The 18,490-nt window shown below is 46.8% G+C and overlaps 1 protein-coding gene across 2 annotated transcripts in view; it reads left to right on the top strand.

The window, feature by feature from the left end:
- Positions 1-18,490, top strand: part of LOC142590498 (fatty acid synthase-like) — a 177,394-nt gene that overhangs the window by 135,107 nt on the left and 23,797 nt on the right. For both annotated transcript variants that reach the window (XM_075702660.1, XM_075702661.1), the window contains exons 17-20: positions 1,006-1,160; positions 7,229-7,444; positions 13,773-14,102; positions 16,411-16,530. In XM_075702660.1, coding sequence (XP_075558775.1) covers positions 1,006-1,160; positions 7,229-7,444; positions 13,773-14,102; positions 16,411-16,530 — 821 coding nt within the window. The remainder of the gene's footprint in view (positions 1-1,005; positions 1,161-7,228; positions 7,445-13,772; positions 14,103-16,410; positions 16,531-18,490) is intronic.

Below are 18,490 nucleotides of genomic sequence, written 5' to 3' on the forward strand. Positions count from 1 at the left end.
GAATTAGCCTTAATAACTTTTTGAATTAATTACTTCATGGCACATATTTACATGTACGCAATGTAGCTATTGAGTTCGTAAGGCATGTGCAATTGGAACGAATTTGTGAGGATAGTAGCAGTTTCGAGATACGGGGCGCTACATTTGTGGTAAATATGCACTATTGTTTTTAGGAAAACGCTGTTTTACGCATTGAAGAACAGAAATAGATATAACTAAGTATTTATTTGGTCAATTAAAAAATTCATATCTCGAAACTAGTGTAGTCCTGAGAATTCGTCCGAAATGGATACACCTTGTGAACTCACCTGCTAAAATTAGTAGATTCAGTTTGGGCCTCAAAGGAGTAATTCGTGTAATTATGTTAATTATGCAATCTGGTATTTTCATTTTTTATAGAAGTAATGGCCCCCTGATCGAGTATTTAGCTCGATGGTTATAACGTGCCACATGCAATTTTTAAAAATATAGAGCCGCTAAAATAACAGCTGGCACAATAATGCCCCCCCCCCCCCACCCACCTGGCCAAAAAAACAAAAGAAGAATCATAGCACTAGCAGTCCTGTATTACAAAGAAGGTGTCGCTGACGGTTTTCATTGCACGACGAAGGCTTACAGGGTGTTAGGAAATACTGCGAAGTCTAGTCCAACACTCCGGCTTTCTAAATTGATAAGGCGCTGGCGATACCTACACGGTCGCGACGTACTGCAAGTACTAACCTACTAATTAAGCACGCATAACTGCATACTTCGGCATATTACTGGACATATTATGAGCAGAGAACATGTATGCACATGATTGTCTACCTCACCGCTTACGGCTTCACGTCATCTTGATGGTGAAGTGGACAGACGCTGAAAGACCATTGGAAAACCAGTTGAACTGGGATTTCAAGAACTGTCCTAGGGCTCTCGTCCGCCGTTTGTTTCCTGCTATGATAAGTGACAAAAATGAGCGTCGCTCATAATAATGAACAAAGACAAAATTCATTCTATTTCACACAGGTGTATATTTGACGCCACCCTGAAAGGTGTCAACAGCGTAGCCGACTTCAGCCCTACCAACCCTGCCTATAAAGACATAATTGAGAAGGACCTTGTGATGAACGTCTACCGAGACGGAGAGTGGGGATCCTACAGGCACCAGGCCGTCCAGTGGTGTGAGTTTGCCGAAATTTGCTGTTTTGGCGTTACATTTTTCGGGAAATACAATCTTTATTGTCGCCATGACCACATACAGGGTGTTCTTTTTATGGACAATACAGATTATACATAAAACGGCCATTACCGGGAAGTGCCTGACATCCTCGCATACAACTTCCTTGGCGAGGCGGAAATACCTTGCCGCGTCTTAAGTTACTCTAAATATCTAACTAGCAAAGTTTCGTAATTAACTTTTTATTATTCGGTTGAGGGCAGTTGGTTATATCAAAACTCGTAGGCCCTGAGAATTTATGCCATAAGTATTTGAGATATTCATGTGTGGGGCGAAGTTTAAATAATTGCATGTCGCGGCAAATCCGGACCGCACACAAAGCGGCGCATGCTTACCAGGCACTTCGTGTCGTATCAGTAATTTCCGCGACTGGCTGAGACGTTCAGTTTCAAACTGCTTCCCGCTTATTGTCACGGGGCGTTTCGGTATGATATCATAGCCGGGTCCTCATTTGTGCGCGCCTGCCTTCCTCGGGTTTGATATTGCCTGTATTTAGCGTTCAATTTGATGATAAATACCTCGAGTAATGTTCCATTTTCAAGCTGCCTAAACAATGAGCGCGCATGAACATGTGACTGCCTTCAAGTTCACCGCCTTTACAACTGCCAATAATGTACTAGTGAAAAAATCTCAGTGCCCTTCAATTCTGTGAAGAGGGATGACCAGCGAAGCTGTGTATGTGGGCCCTTTAATGGCGAACTGCACCTCCGCCGCGGGATGGTCCGGAATTGCAATATATTCTGGATCGGCCAACGTAGTGGGGTGCATTAACGCCTGCTTCACTCTGCCCCATGTCGGGCCGGTATTGCACTATCTTTGCTATCTCCCAACGTAGGGGAGCGCTTAACGCCTTGCTATACCTCCGCCATGGGTCGGCCCGGTATTACACTATATTCGGGATAGGCCCACGTATGGGAAATGCATTAATGCCTGCTTCACCTCTGCTGCGGTTCGTGCCTGTATTGCACTATCTTTGGGATCGGCCAACCTAGGGGAGTGCTTAGCGCCTGCTTCACGTCGGCCGTGGGTCGGGTCGGTATTGCACTAACTTCGGCATCGGCCCACGTATGGGGAGTTTTTTCGCTTACGACACGAAATTCTCCTTGGATGGTAGAGGTATGCAGCTTCACAGCAAAAGTAAATTAAGCATTTTTGGTGATTAGTCTTCTGAATGTCACGTTATCAGCGGCGAAGTATGTACGCCTCGCCTAGGAGCTCGTCGGTGGGCAATAATTCCACGTTCGCTGCACTTATAGTCCTTGTATAAAAATATATATTTTGTAGAAGACCCGGTAGTGCACTCAAAAGTATGTGTGTGTGTCCTCTACTGCTTCACTTAATTTATTTTCTTCACACGGAGCGGCCAATTAATAAATAAATGTGCACAGGCCGGGTGCTACAAAACTGGGCTGAGAGTGTCAAGGCATAATGCTTTACTTGGTCAGGTATTATAACTGTGGTTACGAAGATATTGGTAAAATGAACCGTGCACCACACAACCATCGAACTGCACATCGAATTTGCTGGCAAACTTAAACTTCGCGTTAACTCCAATTTGTATGGACTGTTTCGCTTTGCATGGTATTTAATTTGTGTGGACAATTTTCAGCATCGCTCCATATCATAATTTCGCCGGCATTAATGAGACTCACGCTAGCTAACGATGCCTCCACCTTCTGACGCGTTCTAACAACGCATGAATACACTTTCCGAACAGGAACGTCGCGAACCTTTCCAACATTGATGCGTACAACAATATGTGAGGCAGAGCTTGTGAGTAAGGCAGCTAGGACTAGAGCAAAAAAAGGAACAAGGATTCTGAGCCACGAAAGGCTGCGTCTTTCTTCGCAATTACAAGAACGAAAACCGCACTCTGTTTCACCTGAGCCCTCACAAGCAGTTCTAGGGCTTATTTAACTTTCAGCAGTTCATTCGTCATTCTCGCGATTTCCACTGGAACGGACTTCTATGCAGTGTAATAAGGTGCACATGACTTTAATGCTCGGAATTTTGTTCGTTTCTCGAATACGTACCCGTTGCGAGCATTGTAAAAGTCTTTCTTCAGCTGGAATGTGCTCTTGGGGACCGTTAGGCGTGCGCGGATAATCTAAAGAAACTCCCTTTTAGGCTAGGTCGAAAATTGGCCCAGCAAATTACAAGCTGCAAAATGCCCTGCTTTATAACAAATTCGCTATATAATATTTACCTCGTCAACATGAAGTTTATTTTGCATCTAAAGAGAAAGTTTAACTTGGGTCCTCTTGTCTACCGACATGGGAAAGGAGAAATTGTTTTTCTCGGCCACGACTGCACCAAATTTGCTGAGGTTTGTTGAATTTAAAAGAAGTTGTAGTCTAGCGACTGTTGGTAAGCGATCTTTTATTTAGGCGGTCAATATATTTGTAGAGATTGTTAGAAATCGCGAATTTTCAGAGCATACAACTACGAAGCTTACAACGTTAGAAATCAGCAATGGAAAATAATATTACAGTTCTTAAAATGCTTTTACTAATACAACTACATTAAACAAGATAATTGTATTACACACCGCTGTGAGATGTATCGTTATTATGTGAGTATTATTTTTGCGACACCCTTGCAAACATTGCAAAAAAATTATAGGCTGTATATTTATACATTTGTCCGCTTTAGATGCTCTAACGAATGCAATTTACAGACCGGTGATATTTGCTTTTGACGAGCACCACGCTAGTCAATGACGGAAGTTCGCAGCCAAGAGGAAGAAGTGTAGGTGAATATATGAATAGCATATAATTTACTTGTTGGCTCAACTGCATTACTTATGGCTGCCGGAGACACGTGCGCCAAATAGACCTTAATACGACAAAGTGGTCCTAGTATGACACTGCTGCAGCCACAACAGGTTACGAGCAAATGCATAGACAGCGGTGCTATTGAGGGCGAGGTTTCGCGGAGGGTTCTGCTGCAATCGTCAGCGCTGGACTTGAGGCCACGCGCCATCAGCACAACACGTACGATATTTGCATGGATACGGATTCGTTTGAACGTCATCATGATCAGCCTATCTTATGTCCCCGGCAGGGCAGGGGCCTCTCCCTGCGATCTTCAATTACCCCTGTCCTGCGCCAAGCGATTCCAACTAGCGCCCGCGAATTTCCTAATTTCATCGCCTAACGTAGTCTTCTGCCGTACTCGACAGCACGTCTCTTTTCTTGGTACCCATCCTGTAACTTTAATGGTCTAACGGTTATCTCACCGTCGCAATACATGACCCACCGAGTTCCATTTTTTTTCTCTAATGTCAACTAGAATATCGGCTATATGCGTTTGCTCTCTGATCCAAACCACCCTCTTTCTGTCTCTTAAATTTATGCCTAGCATTCGTTGTTCCATCGCAATTTGCGCGGTCCTTAACTTGTTTTAAAGCTTCTTTGTCAGTTGCCATGTTTCTGGCCCATCTGTCAGCACCCGTAAAATGCACTAGTTGCACACCTTCCTATTAAATAATAATGGTATGCTTCCAGTCAGGAGCTGACAATATTTGCCATATGCGCTCCAACCCAGCATTATTCCTCTGCGAATTTCATTTTCCTAATAAGGGTTCCCTGTATGTAATTCACCTTGGTAAACGCGCTCCTTCACAGACTCTAGAGGCTGACTGGCGACCCTGAACTCTTGTTCCCTTGCACAGCTATTCATGACTATCAATATCTTCTGCATATTAATCTTGAATCCAACTCTTACACTCACTCTTAGGGTCCCCGATCATTTATTGTCCAGTGTTGCTGAACAGGACAATGTCATCTGCAAGTCGAAGGTTGCTTAGATATTCGCAGTCAATCTTTATTCCTAAGCCTTCCTAGTTTCATAAATGGCATACTTCTTTCAAGCACGCAGTGAATAACATCGAACAGATTATTTTTCCTTGTCTCACCCCTTTCCTTATAGGTATCTTCCTACTTTTCTTGTGTAGAATTAAGGTAGCCGTGGAATCTCTGTAGATATTGTCCAAGGTATTTACGTAAGCGGCCTGTACTCCTTCATTACGTGATTCCTCTATGACTGCTGGTATTTCTACCTAATCAAATGCCTTTTCGTAATCTCTGAAACCATATAGAGAAGGTGATTGTACTCTGGGGATTTCTCGATTACCTGATTAATGACATGAATGGGATCTATTGTAGAGCATCCCTTCCTGAAGCCAGCATGTTCCCTTGGTGACTAAAGTCCAGTAGTGCCCTTACTGTACTGTAAATTATGTCGGTGCTATACTATATAATACGGGGAGTAAGCTGATGGGTCTATAACTTTTCAATTCTTTAAAGTATCCCTTTTTGTGGGTTAGTGTAATGTTTCCATTCTTCCAGTTTCCTGGGACTATTGAGGTCGATGACACTTTGTATAGAGAGCTGCCCGTTTTTAAAGGATTATGTCTCCCACATCTTTGATTAAATGGACTGTCATTCCATCTTTTCCTGCCGATTTTCCCCGTTTCATGTCTTTCAAGGCCCTTTTAACCTCATCGCTAGGTATAGAAGAAGTCTCTGCAAGCTGTTCATTACTACTTCGAATGGAGGTATCGCGGCTCCATGAGTAGTGTACAGGTCAGCACAGAATTCTTGCGCTGCTTTTACTATACTTTCGAAAGCGCTGATGATGTTACCCTGCTTATGTTTGAGTGCATACATCGAGGTTTGTCCTATACCAAGTTTTCTTCTCACTGATTTCATGCTCCGACCATTTTTTATGGCTTCCTCGGCCTTTATCACGTTTCAATTTCGATTGTCCCTTATTTTGTCCTTATTGATCAGTTTTGGCAGTTCCGCGAATTCTATCTTATGTCTTGAGTAGGACACACTCACTCTTTGTCGTTTCTTTATTAGGTCATTTGTAACTTGGGAGAGCTTGCCTACTGGTTGCCTTGGTGCCTTAATTCCCACTTAAATAACTGCCTCTGAAGCCAGCCTAGTTAAGGTTTCAATCATTACCTCTACGTCGTCTACATCTCTCTGTTCTAAGGCTGCACATTTATTTGCAAGTGCCAGCAGGAATCGGTCTGCCCTTACCCTTACTGCATCTAGGTTGGCCTGTTTGTTCTTGATCAATTTTACTCTTTCTCTCTTCTCAATTGAGGTGAATCCTAGCCGTCACTAGCCTATGCTCACAGCGCCCCTTTAACCTACCTAACAATTCTACATCCTGGACTATGCTGGGAATGGCAGAAGGTAGAAAATCAATTTCATTTCTTGTTTAACCATTACGGCTTTTCCAGGTCCACTTTCTATTGCTACGCTTCCTGATGAAGGTGTTCATTACTCGAAGCTTGTTCCTTTCTGCGAGCTCTACCAGCATCTCTCACCTAGCGTTCCCAGAATCGACGCCGTAGTTGCCAATTGTTTGTTGGCCAGCCTGCTTTTTCCCAGCTTTTGCATTGAAGTCGCCCGTTAATACAGTACACTGAGTTTGCACTTTTCTCATCGCTAATTGAACATCTTCATAAAACTGATCTACTTCATCGTCATCGTGACTGAATGTTGGAGCGTAGGCTTGTACTACTTTTGATCTATATCTATTATTAAGTTTGATTACGACTACTAATACCCTTTCATTAATGCTGTAGAATTCGTCAACGTTGCCCGCTATGTGCTCTTGTATTGAGAATCCTACCCCGTATCGCTTCATATCTGGGAGACCTATAGGAAGGGAGACGGCCGTTAGTCAGCACTGTATAGGCCTCACCAGTTCTTCTAGTCTCACTAAGGCCAATGATGGTTCGCACGAAAAATAATTATCTCGGCACGCTTTGCATATAACCAGAATATACTTTTAGTACATGTGTGGCCCTTTTGAACAGCAACGCTGGGCGCACTGAATCAGCAGCGTCCGGGAAAGTAACAGAATACGAAACAGAAACTAAATATCACATTGCTGCTTTGCCATCCGAACTTGCTGCTAGTATCTTGGCGTAAGTGGCGCAGGAATTCGATAAACCAATCAGCTTACTCACCGCTATGCTCCTACGTTTGGCAGGCGGAGAAGCGAAAATCACCACTCAGTTTGCTTACCTCAACGTCAAGACGCGCGGAGACCTGTCGAGCCTCCAATGGTACGAGTCTTCGCTCAACTACCTCTCCCCTTCTGAGAAAATTGGCAACGAGGGACTGCTTGTCGACGTATACTGCGCGTCTGTCAATTTCCGCGACGTCATGCTTGCCAGCGGAAAAGTAAACATGGACACGGCACGTGGTGAGTGTTTTCTCGTGTTTTTGGCGAGCCTTTCACCTTCCTGCGCGGCTTTCCCGTAGTCTCGGACTCACCACTACAGCAAACAAGCTCGCGTAGATACCACTGCGCACATATCTGCGTTAAAGAATTCCAAAACAACCATTTGCCAAAACACTAATTGCGTTTCGAGCGCCATAATTAGCAATAACAAAATAATTAGGAACAACAATTAGCGATGACAATTGAAACGCGTGACATCGATTGTAACTGCCTTTGTGGGTGTACATGATGAGTAGAGGCAAGGTAGAGACGATAGTGAAACCAATGACAAATCATCAAAAGCAACTGAATCCTTTCTCATACGCACGTGAGGCGCAAAATTATACTTACTGCAGATGTTCCTCTAAACTTTGTACCATTCGCAAAAGGAACAGTAAAACAAAGGCGCGTAAAATATCATGTGACATAACAAAAGGTGGCCGACAGCACAGCGTTTCACTCAGAACTAAGTTATGTGCTACGGCCGGAAGCGGCATACCGCGTACCCGCAGGTTCTGTGCAGATAGCCTAATCTAGACCAACTAATGATTCTTGCTGGACAGTTTTCTCAGCAGGGGCTACCAAGAGGAAAGAAAGATACTTACCGTTCATGTAGTGGTTTCATTATTTTGCCCATAAACATCTATGGCAAAGCCAGCGTCATGACATGTGCAGCGTATGTCGGGATGATAACGGCATTTGTAATCCAGCGAAGCAATATCAAAACATCATTGACATGGGCGGTCATGAAGTTGGTACAATGTCGTAAAATTTATACGTAGCGTAATCTACTGTCACAAACGTACGGCGCCCGCCGTGGTTGCTCAGTGGCTATGGTGTTGGGCTGCTAAGCACGAGGTCGCGGGATCGAATCCTGGCCACGGCGGCCGCATTTCGATGGGGGCGAAATGCGAAAACACCCGTGTACTTAGATTTAGGTGCACGTTAAAGATCCCCAGGTGGCCCAAATTTCCAGAGTCCCCCTACGGCGTGCCTCATAATCAGAAAGTAGTTTTGGCGCGTAAAATCCCATTATTTAATTTTTTTTAGAAAGCGTATGGGGATAATGGGGGGCTGGCCCCGGAGAGAATACTAACATGGCGCCTCAAAGCGCGAGCTGTGATAGTGAAAAAATGTCTAGAAAGTAATTTTTATATATATTCTGCTCAGGGCGCGGCGCATACGCGGTGAGTTTCCCAGAAATCTGGCTGCCTTTGGAACGAGAGTGGTGGCCTAGGGTTACAGTACCTGGCTGCTGTGCTCGATGGCTGAGGTTCGTTCCCACCGTCGGTCGCACCCTGGTTTGTTCTTATGAAAGCGAAGCGAAATAGCTACCTACCACAATGTGCTAAGGATGAGGCAAAGAATCCTTGGCTATAAATCAGGTTGCCGCAAGTGGGATCCGTATCCACGTCTTCTAATTACGCGCGCGATAATCTTACCAATTGAGCTATCGCGGCACCGGCTTCCCATCATTTTCGTGGGTATTCTATGTGTACTGGATCTGACGGTGTTGGCGTTAGGCAGCTAAGCAGAAACGGACATCCGCCGCGATGACTGGTAAGATTTTTCTAAAAACCCGTCAGCGTTTCTTGCCTTGGTGCCAAGTTTTGCGCCTTTGGCGACGTTCGCAGCAGCGGGCTTATCCCGGAGATGAGAGAGTCCTGGGTATATCGACATCTTTCCTTCTTTGTCATTCCGTCGCAATCATGCTGTTTTTATTCAATCGTGATTATGACGTCATTGTCACGCATTCGTTGTGATACTGTGGTGGCCGTTCTATCCTCATCATTCCAGCTTCGTCATCCGCTTCTCATCATATGCCTTCGTAGTCACGCCATCGTCGTCATAAAGACATCTTCATTACAGCTTCGTCATCCGATTCTCGTCACGCCGTCATCGTCATACAGACGACTGCGTCGCGTAATGTAACCATCGTCATGTAGTAATCACTTCATCGTCGTCGTACACTCGTCTCTATCATATTGTCTCCATGCCGTCGTGGTCACGCCGTAGTCCTCACCGATTGAATATCGCAGTTGCGTCATCCTTATGTTTCCATTTTCATGCCGTCGGAGTCATGCAGTCGTCGTTCCTGTTTGGCATCTCCTTCTTGAAATACTGTCACTGTCGAGCCGTCGTCGTCAAGCCTGGTCATCACCCAAACATCCTCAGGTTATCGTGGTCATCCGAGTATCCGGATGGAACGTCGTCACTCTGCCATCGTCATACGAGCGTGATCATTTCGGAATCATTCCATTCTAGTCATATCACAGTCATCATAGCGCTTCCGGCTGCGCTGGCGAGAACTCAAACATTGGAGGGGAGCATATTTGCTTAAACGAGAACGCTAGGAAACTTGATTTGCACTCAACGCTTAGGGAGGAAGTTCCCGGGAGAACACGTTCTTCACCTGGGCTCCGCCGACTATCGATATTGTAGCCGACAAATAACAAAGTGCACCTGCCTTGAGTATTATAGTTCCGATTCCACTAGACAAAAGTTGCTTTCCAAAACCAAGCTCAAATCCGTTAGCGAGTTTTTCATCATACCACGCAACTTTGAAATTTCGGAGCGGTAGAAGCCCCGTTAGGCCTCTATAGCCCTAGCGCGTGAGCGACCGCCTTGCGACTTGTTAATAATCGGATAGCCCCTACCGAGCGTAGGAGATGGCTGCATCAGAAGACACGGACCTCTATAATCCCATCGCATCCAAATAAAAACACGTACGAAAGCGGGGACGCAAGACAAATTTATGAAGCGGGGACCAGCAAAAGCCAGTGGATGGCCGCCCATAACCAGGCGATGGACCGCTGGCAGTTACTTATATTGTGGCGACAGAGAGAGGCTGCCAAGCACAATGAAAGGCAAAAGGCTTCCAAGAAGAATAAGATTAATGGGCAGTCATCAGGGGCGCGAAAGGAGGCGGGCAAGACGGCGAGACGGGCACCGGTCGTCGCATCATGCGCCCGGTGAAGGTGAAGCCTCTACCACCATTACAAGAGAATGATATCAAGATAGTATTGAAACCCCCAAGGGACTCAAGGAAAGCTGAGGACAGAAATACCACAAGCAATTACGCGATCTACCAGGACGATAATCGGAAGAAACGGATGGAACCAACAAAAAACCACCGGAGAGGATTTGATACTGTGAATCCGGAAAGGAACAAATATCATGATCCTCACTATCATGATATCACGATATCATGATATCACGCTCACTAGAGGTGGAGGAGGCCATTCGTCGAACCACATAGGTGTAACTGCGGGGATGCTCATACGTGGAGGATCCAGAAGATAGCTACGCAGGTGCGCTGCAGGGATTCCCAACACACACTGCACTAGCAGATCTCAAGCAACGCGTGCGGGAAAGGACCCAAGGAGTGATTATCGAAAGGGCCCGAATGCTAGGAAGCTCAAACACTGCTCTCCTTACATTGTCAGGACGCACGCGCACCCAATGCGTGTACTACATGGGAGTAGAGATGTGGTGCACGGGGTACAGGGAGACAATCTATACGTGCCTGGAGTGTGTGCAAGAAGGACACCACTCGGACGTGTGTCCACACCGCAAGAACATATCCCAGGGCTTCGGACTCGGAAATCCACCCCCACAAGGGTAGGAGCGTCCAATGCACCGCGTGTGGGGAGAAAGGGCAAGAGACACATAGGGGCGTGAATAATGTGATTGCCCCCAAGCGCGGGAATACGACTTGCCAGTCTCGATCGCGGGCGCGGTCGGGAAACTAAACCAGAAAGACACAGCGCTGCTGGTTTGGGTTGACGGAGGAGGAGTACCTTTACCAACGCCAATCATGATGCAGAACCCCACAAGGAAGCAGAGCGAAGAGCAATACCCTATCGAGGGTATTAATACTCCATACATACATAGTAATCTTAATAACCCATATTCACTAGACTCCCTTTATTACGAACTCTAAGGGACGGTTAAAATTTGTTCGTCTTATGAGCAGTTCATCTTATCAGAAGAATAATTGGCAACATGACTATGTGCATCCAAATATCTCACTTCAAAACGGTAAATGAAGTAGACTTAAAGACGGCGGGAAAATGACATTCAAAGCATTTATTCAGGAGAACCTAATAAAAAAAACTGTTTTGAAACGGTACTTCTGCTTGGTCTCCTCTAGTTCGTGATGGATATTGGGCTCTTCCGTGCAAATCGGGGAGCAGTCACAAATGATGTTATCGCACCTAACGACCTTGAGAACCCTTCTGTGCCTTACCGCTACCGGAAAAAGTTCACTAGGGAGTTCAAGCAGGCATCTGCCGCCTCATGTATCATCGGTGCAGGCTCCAAGCTAGCGACAGTACGAAGGAGCGTGTTGAGCGCGCGGCAAAGGAAGGCAACCTAGAGGAAAGTCTAGGTGACGTTGAGCGAAGTGGGGAAGGAGGAACGAGACGAGGCGCCGTGGAGGAGGAAGGTAGGCGGAGGTGCGCTGTGTAGACCTCCTCTGCTAGTTGCTACATGTTTCATTTGCTATACGGACGTACATGGTTCGTCACGTGATAAGATTGTCCTGTCGCGTGCCGTAAATGTGTGTGCAAGTGAAAGCGTGCGACGCTGAGGCGACGATGGCGGCTCAGTCTCGCGTGCGCGAAGGCGGAAAGGGGGGGGGGAAGCGCGCCGTCTTCCGTCGCGAGCATGGCACCGGAGATTTGAGGGAGGGGGGTTGTATTTCGGCCGCCCGCGGTCGCGCGGGCTTTATCTCGAACACGATCTGCTTTGGGGGCACAGTCTAGGTGTGCAGATGGCCCGAAGCTTTGCGTGAACTGTGTTCTCGCCGTTAAGTTTGCGTTCAATCGAGAGGCAACACGAAGGTCACTTCGCTGGCTCCTGCTGCCGTGTTCCTCACGCCAGCGTTTTGACAGCGAGCGTCCGCGGTCATCGAGTGTGAGGTGTTCATGTTCGCCAGTGCGCGCTGACACCATTATTGTTAATTCATTAAATAAGCGAATGTTTACAAGGGGCCGTTCTGCTCCGACGGCTTCTGCGTATGACGCGGCCGCGCGAGCCCTGTCTCGAGGACGATCTGCGATGCGGACAGTCTAGGCTCACCTAGGGCCGACAGCTTCGTATGCGCTGCAGCACCCATATACTTGCGCGTCACCCGCGTTCGCGAATGGGAAACATCACTTTCTGTTTTTACTTCCTCCTCTTGTTTTCGCCTTTGTCCACGGGCGATGTGCGCCGGAAGCCTCTAGTAGGGTGCCTGGATGCGCTCGCCCCCGGGCGCGGCGCGTCGAGGCACCCTAGCCTCCAGGGTCAGTAGCAGTCACTCCGGATGTTCGTCTTAACCGCAGGGCATATCTGAGGTGCTTTCTTTCGCGATGAGTCTATGAAAGACCAAACAAGCGTTCCCATGTTGTTCGTTATATGCGAGAATTCGGCTTAGCTGAGTTCGTCTTAACGAGAGTTCAGTGAATATATATATATATATATATATATGCGTGTGTGTGTGCGTGAGTGCCTGTGTCTGTGGAGGAAGCTCGGGCTTGAGACCCCACAAGCAATTCAGCAACCTCGAGATTGGCAGCTGAAACGCCTATAGTCCGCACCAGATCTAACGTCTAAACGCTCTCGTAATACACCCGCAACCTACGGGCGAGTTGTTTTCGACCACTTTTATTTCCATTCACATCATCATTTCTAAATTGTATTTAAGATATATGGTTTACCCTAAGCTTTCCTTGGTTTCAGTTTATCTTGGCTTCATATGACTGTCGCTGAAACGATCAGGTCCTCGATACTCCTTCTTGTAGTTCACTCTAATATACGTATAGTACATGTGCGATGTGCCACAATAATAATTTTATTCGGGACAGACCTATTAAATATCATTAGGTAGGTTTCGCCATTCGGCCATATGAGCTCCACTACTTAACGATGTGGCCTGGGGAAATCGCAGAGGGCTGTTAGTTAAAGCACAGTTTTATTATTATCTATGTCGTTAAACATGGAGAGAACGTGCCCCAATCCTGGAATTGAAGCCTAGCGGTACACTCAAGTAATGACCACTTCACAAACATCATGCGCTTAATTCGTACCATTTATTGCAAATATGTCGCTACTATTTGTGAGAAATGCATTGACGGTAGAGTCAATATTTATCCAGTACGTATTGAGGAGAATGGAGCGCCTACACTAACAGAAACCATAGTATCAGTGTGCAACACCCTCTCATAATTTTTGTTCGCCTTCGGTTTTTTTCTTACGACAAATTTGACATACACCTTCGAATTGTAATAGCAAAGCTCAAACTTTCCATTCCGCCTTGGTCGTTCAGGTGACAGCGTCGCGGAGGAAGCCTTCATCGGCATAGAGTATTCAGGCCGTGACTGGAACGGGCGCCGCGTCATGGGAATGGTCGAGGGCAAGTCCATAGCAACTGCACTCGCTGCCAACCCAACGATGATGTGGGAAATTCCAGAAAGCTGGACCATGGAAGAGGCTGCTACGGTCCCCGTGGCATACTCGACTGCCTACTACGCGCTGGTGGTGCGCGGCGACATGCAACCTGGGGAGTCGCTGCTAATCCACAGTGGCAGCGGAGGCGTCGGACAAGCTGCAATCAGAATTGCCCTTTCCATGGGCTGCACAGTCTTTACCACTGTAGGTGAGTTGAATGCGTAAAGGGAAGAATAGAATAGCGAGTTTTCTTTAGAATCGCTCAACACTCTGATAATCGCCTTTTTAACGCAGAAAGAAAAGATGTCTTCTCGACAGTGCGACAGTTCGCTAAAACTCCGCCAACAGTTTTTTGAACGTGCACGTGTTGAATTTGTGCATCACGCGCTTGTTTACATCAAACCTCTTCAAAATGTCTCAATTAATATTGAAGGTCTTGAATAAGCTTGGCGCAGTCACCGCGGATGCTTTCCAAGAGGCCATTTTCTGTAAGCGTTCTTTTGTTCCAATTCGATACGTCATAACGGTGATGATCTTTATCGGCATCCCTTTTTGAACGGCATCCCCTTTTATCGGAATCTCCTTTGAAGCAGTCACCAAGCCTGCTTGATCTATGCATCGCAGTTTAAAATGTTACCTATCTATCCTTGACCTTTTATTTCTTCATTAATGCTACCAATTACTGTAACCACCCTGGTTCTGTCCATGTTTCTGTGCATGACTTTCCCGAATGCTCTAAACTTGTATTGCTTAATTCGACTGCTGAATAGTGATACTTCCATTCGCTTCGTATCCCAGCGTTCCTCATGGGTCAACGTGTTCTACGGGTCTTGCTGCGATAATGGCCTGGCATTCATACACTTCATAACATCCGCGTGAAACAGTGTCTGATCCCAGAAATACCAGGGGCGTCGCTTCATGCCAGTTAATCTCGAAGGGCAAAATGAGCGGAACATGAAACATTTTTTGCAAAAAAAAAAATAATTCTGACTCGTTATTGTACGCTACGCGAAGACCATAACTGCCAAGTACCGACAAACGGCCATAAGCGAAAATGAAGACGCAAAGCTGTTGCCTGCAACCATCGTCGGCAATGCATCGTCATCAAACGGTACAACCGGCTAGCAGTTTACGCACTCTGTGGTTAAGAAAAATGATTACAGGTTGTCTAGGGCCACCAAATGTACTGCAATATAGTCTGAACTTGAGCTACCAAGGGCTCATTTTAACCAGAACTGTGTTGCAGCAATATCGACACAGACCACGGAAACGGCAAAGACAGGCGCACACGAAGTCAGAATGCATGTGCTGTTTCTATTGCCCGTTTTCTTATTGCTGCTTCGAAATACTAGTTAAGGACGTACACGTGTTCTTTGAGCTACCTCAAACAAATGAAAGCCCAGGCCGCGGTATTGCCACCGTAACCGCTGCTTACGACCCATTCACGCATTCTGTCTCCGAGAAATTGGAGCAATCATTCTGTGCAAGCGTAGTTGCAGTCACACACTTTCCGCTCACAAGTGCATATTTACCTAAAGGCGAATTCGCAAAGCGTTTAGTTCGTCCACTTTGACACTGGCCCTCACTTCGCTAATAAAAGCAATCACAGATTCCCCCTCCTGTGTCAGTGACTACGCTCAGCAACTCCCACTCAGGTTTACCCATCGCATTACCGACGAGCTCCAGTGAGACGACCGATCGAATGCTTACATAAGCAATACTCAAGACTTGTTTTCGCTTGATTATCCCTCTGCGTTGTGACATACTAGTTTGGAGTTCTGCTAGTGGGTAACTCCACCTGACAAATTAACAACGGCAGCAAAAGACGGGGAAAATTAACGTAGTCAACAAGTCAGCACTGACCGTGTCATATTGTTTCATCTCGCCTTTTGCTCCTGTTTTTACTCCGTTGTGTCCACTATCCTGTAGTTGTTCTCACTGTGCAACCCTAATCTACCAAGTGGTGGTTGTGGTTATCATTGACACAGTGAAAGTTTTTTGGCGATCCGTCAAATACACTGCTTAGGAAAACGCCGGCCAACGATTTACACCTCAACAACGTAACTATGAGTAAGGATTCTGATGACCGTGGCTTTTCATTCGAGAACGTCCGTTTTAACAGAGTCACACAGCGTACTGCAGACACGTGGGATCTCGTGGGCCAGCATCGAGAAGATTGACCTTGAGGCGTCGTAAAATTCGGAAACCATGCAAGTGGCTACACTTTTCTGCACTCTCTGCTCGAAGGCCTAGCGTATGCAGTCCAATTTAGACCACCAATAACGCATCGTTTATGCGCTCAGCACACCATTTACGTGCCTCCTTGTTTATTTATCCACGGCGCTTAGCCTACGCGAAATGCAAAAATCAGATCATGTCTCTGGCACGTAAAACCCTATAATGTAATCTGTTATGAAGTGGGATGATTATATTTTTACCTGCTGGTTTACCTTCTTGTGAAACAATTAATTTACCGCGGCTTCAACATCCATTTTAACGTTTTTATCACTCTGCAGGATCTCACGAAAAGAGGGAATTTCTCAAGCGGCGCTTTCCAGCTTTACAAGACCGAAACATTGCAAACTCACGAGACCTGTCCTTCGCAGAACACATCATGCGTGAGACTAAAGGCCGAGGTGAGTACCTCTCTGGCCTCTCAATTGAAAAACAATATTGGGCACTTACAGCTTAGCATGCAGTCTGAACGAAAAATTCGAGGACCCCTAAGCACTCCTTATGAGTTGCGAGTTATAAGTTATGAGTGCTGCTGCTGCCAGTGCCAGCAAGCAGCAGCAGCCTGTTTGCCAACGTCGCATGTCACCGACGTCTGCGCGACGAGAGACCGAGGAAGCAGCAGCGTCCACCAAGACCGGCAGGTGCGCGCAGCAGCTAAGCCCAGGGATGGTGAGAGAGAGATACAGACCGCACTCCGGCTTCCGAGAGTGAGGGTGACGTGGGGTCGCTACGATACCCTTTCCCTGCACGCAGCACTACACACCTACACCTCACGCGCTAAGACGGCAGCAGGCGTACCATTTCGCACTCTCTGCTCCTCGAGGCGCGCTCGTGACGTGGTGTAGCAGCCAAGGGAAATTTAAGTGTCGTTTTGGTGCTAAAGAGCGACGGTGGCTTTTTCGCTGAATGGGCCATTTGATGTTCTTGCACCAAAATATGTGTATAGGTAACCTCCGCTGACTTACAGCGTTTACAGTCGTTAAACTTGGTATGCGAGGCGTAATGTTGCGGTGTGTGGGGAAAGGTCCTTATCATTTGAAAATTACTTATGGCTGTAGCACTGGCAGTTTAACGATGTTCTTCAGCCTGTTGTAAAATATCGGTTTTCTGCGACAGCATGCTAATTGCAAAGACAGTGCCATAACCGCTACCACAACAAGCCTGGGCCAGTGGACCAGGTTTTGTAGCGTACAAGACAACTACTGCGTACGACGTGCCCGCTGGTGTGGCCGTTCATGTACATTACGTTGCAGCGTCGTTGGTTATCGAGGAGTGCAAGTGAACCTACTGTGGTCGTGAATGGGTTGCATTTCGGCTGCGCACAGCACTTCGAGCAGTTGCGAACCTTTAATTAAAGAAGTGCGTATTTTTAACAGAACACGCAACGTCAAGCAACCAGCCTTGGCAAGCATGCGCTCTATGAAGTCAATCCCTTTGCTGGGTGGCGGCCCAACACGTGCCATCTTGCGTCCAGATCACGGAGGAGGAATCGAGGTGTGCAGACAAGTTGGGTTCCCTGTATCTATGCCAGTAACGTATATTCGATGCGCGCTTGTTCGGCTGCCCTATCGTGGCAGCTCTGCCCGCAAAGCGAGAACACTAAAACCAACCGCGCACTTTCGCGTGCGATCACGTGTTGGGCCGGCAGGTATGGCCTCAATAGCGTTCCGCGGTGCTCCCTTCTAACTTTTTCCTTCCTCCGTGCCAGAACTGCGTCCGCCTTTCTTCATAAAGCGCCTCTCTACGCGGTACACTCACCTAACCTGTTGTTACATCGTGGCCCGGCTGCCGAACACGGTCAATACAATCGGCGCGCCACCGGTGAAATCTCGGAGGCGAGGCGACGTCTGACGCCACAAAATACCTTCGCGATGGCGCTCCTAGATGGCGGAGCGTATCCGGAGGAAAGCGCAGGAGAGGAGCCCGGCTGTGGTACATGCTTCATGACGCATTGCAGCGGTAGACAATACGGTGTTGCTACATACAGCAAGGCGGAAAACTGGGCTAGTTGGTGTGGTTCCAGTGGTATATGACAGCGTGACAGATGAAACAGAGAGAAAGGAAGACCACGGGCGAACTCTAACTTGCAAGTGAAACCATTAAAGTGAAAACTTTAATTGTTTAATGGAAGAGGCCATGCAAATATGCATACTTCTCAGAGCGGTCACTGAAAAGACTGGTATGAAGAAGATAAGTATATTATACATTTTTAGGCGATGAAGTTGTTTAGGATCCAAGGCAACCGAAGGCTGCGCGACTGATGCTTCCGACAATCTGCTTATCCGAGCTGCTTCGACAACTTCCCGTTGCGTCTGCCTCCGGTAACTGTACAATACGATGGTGTTGGCAAACATGAGACTC

The sequence above is a fragment of the Dermacentor variabilis genome, chromosome 8 (assembly GCF_050947875.1).
Source record: "Dermacentor variabilis isolate Ectoservices chromosome 8, ASM5094787v1, whole genome shotgun sequence".
Classification (NCBI taxonomy): Eukaryota; Metazoa; Arthropoda; class Arachnida; order Ixodida; family Ixodidae; genus Dermacentor; species Dermacentor variabilis.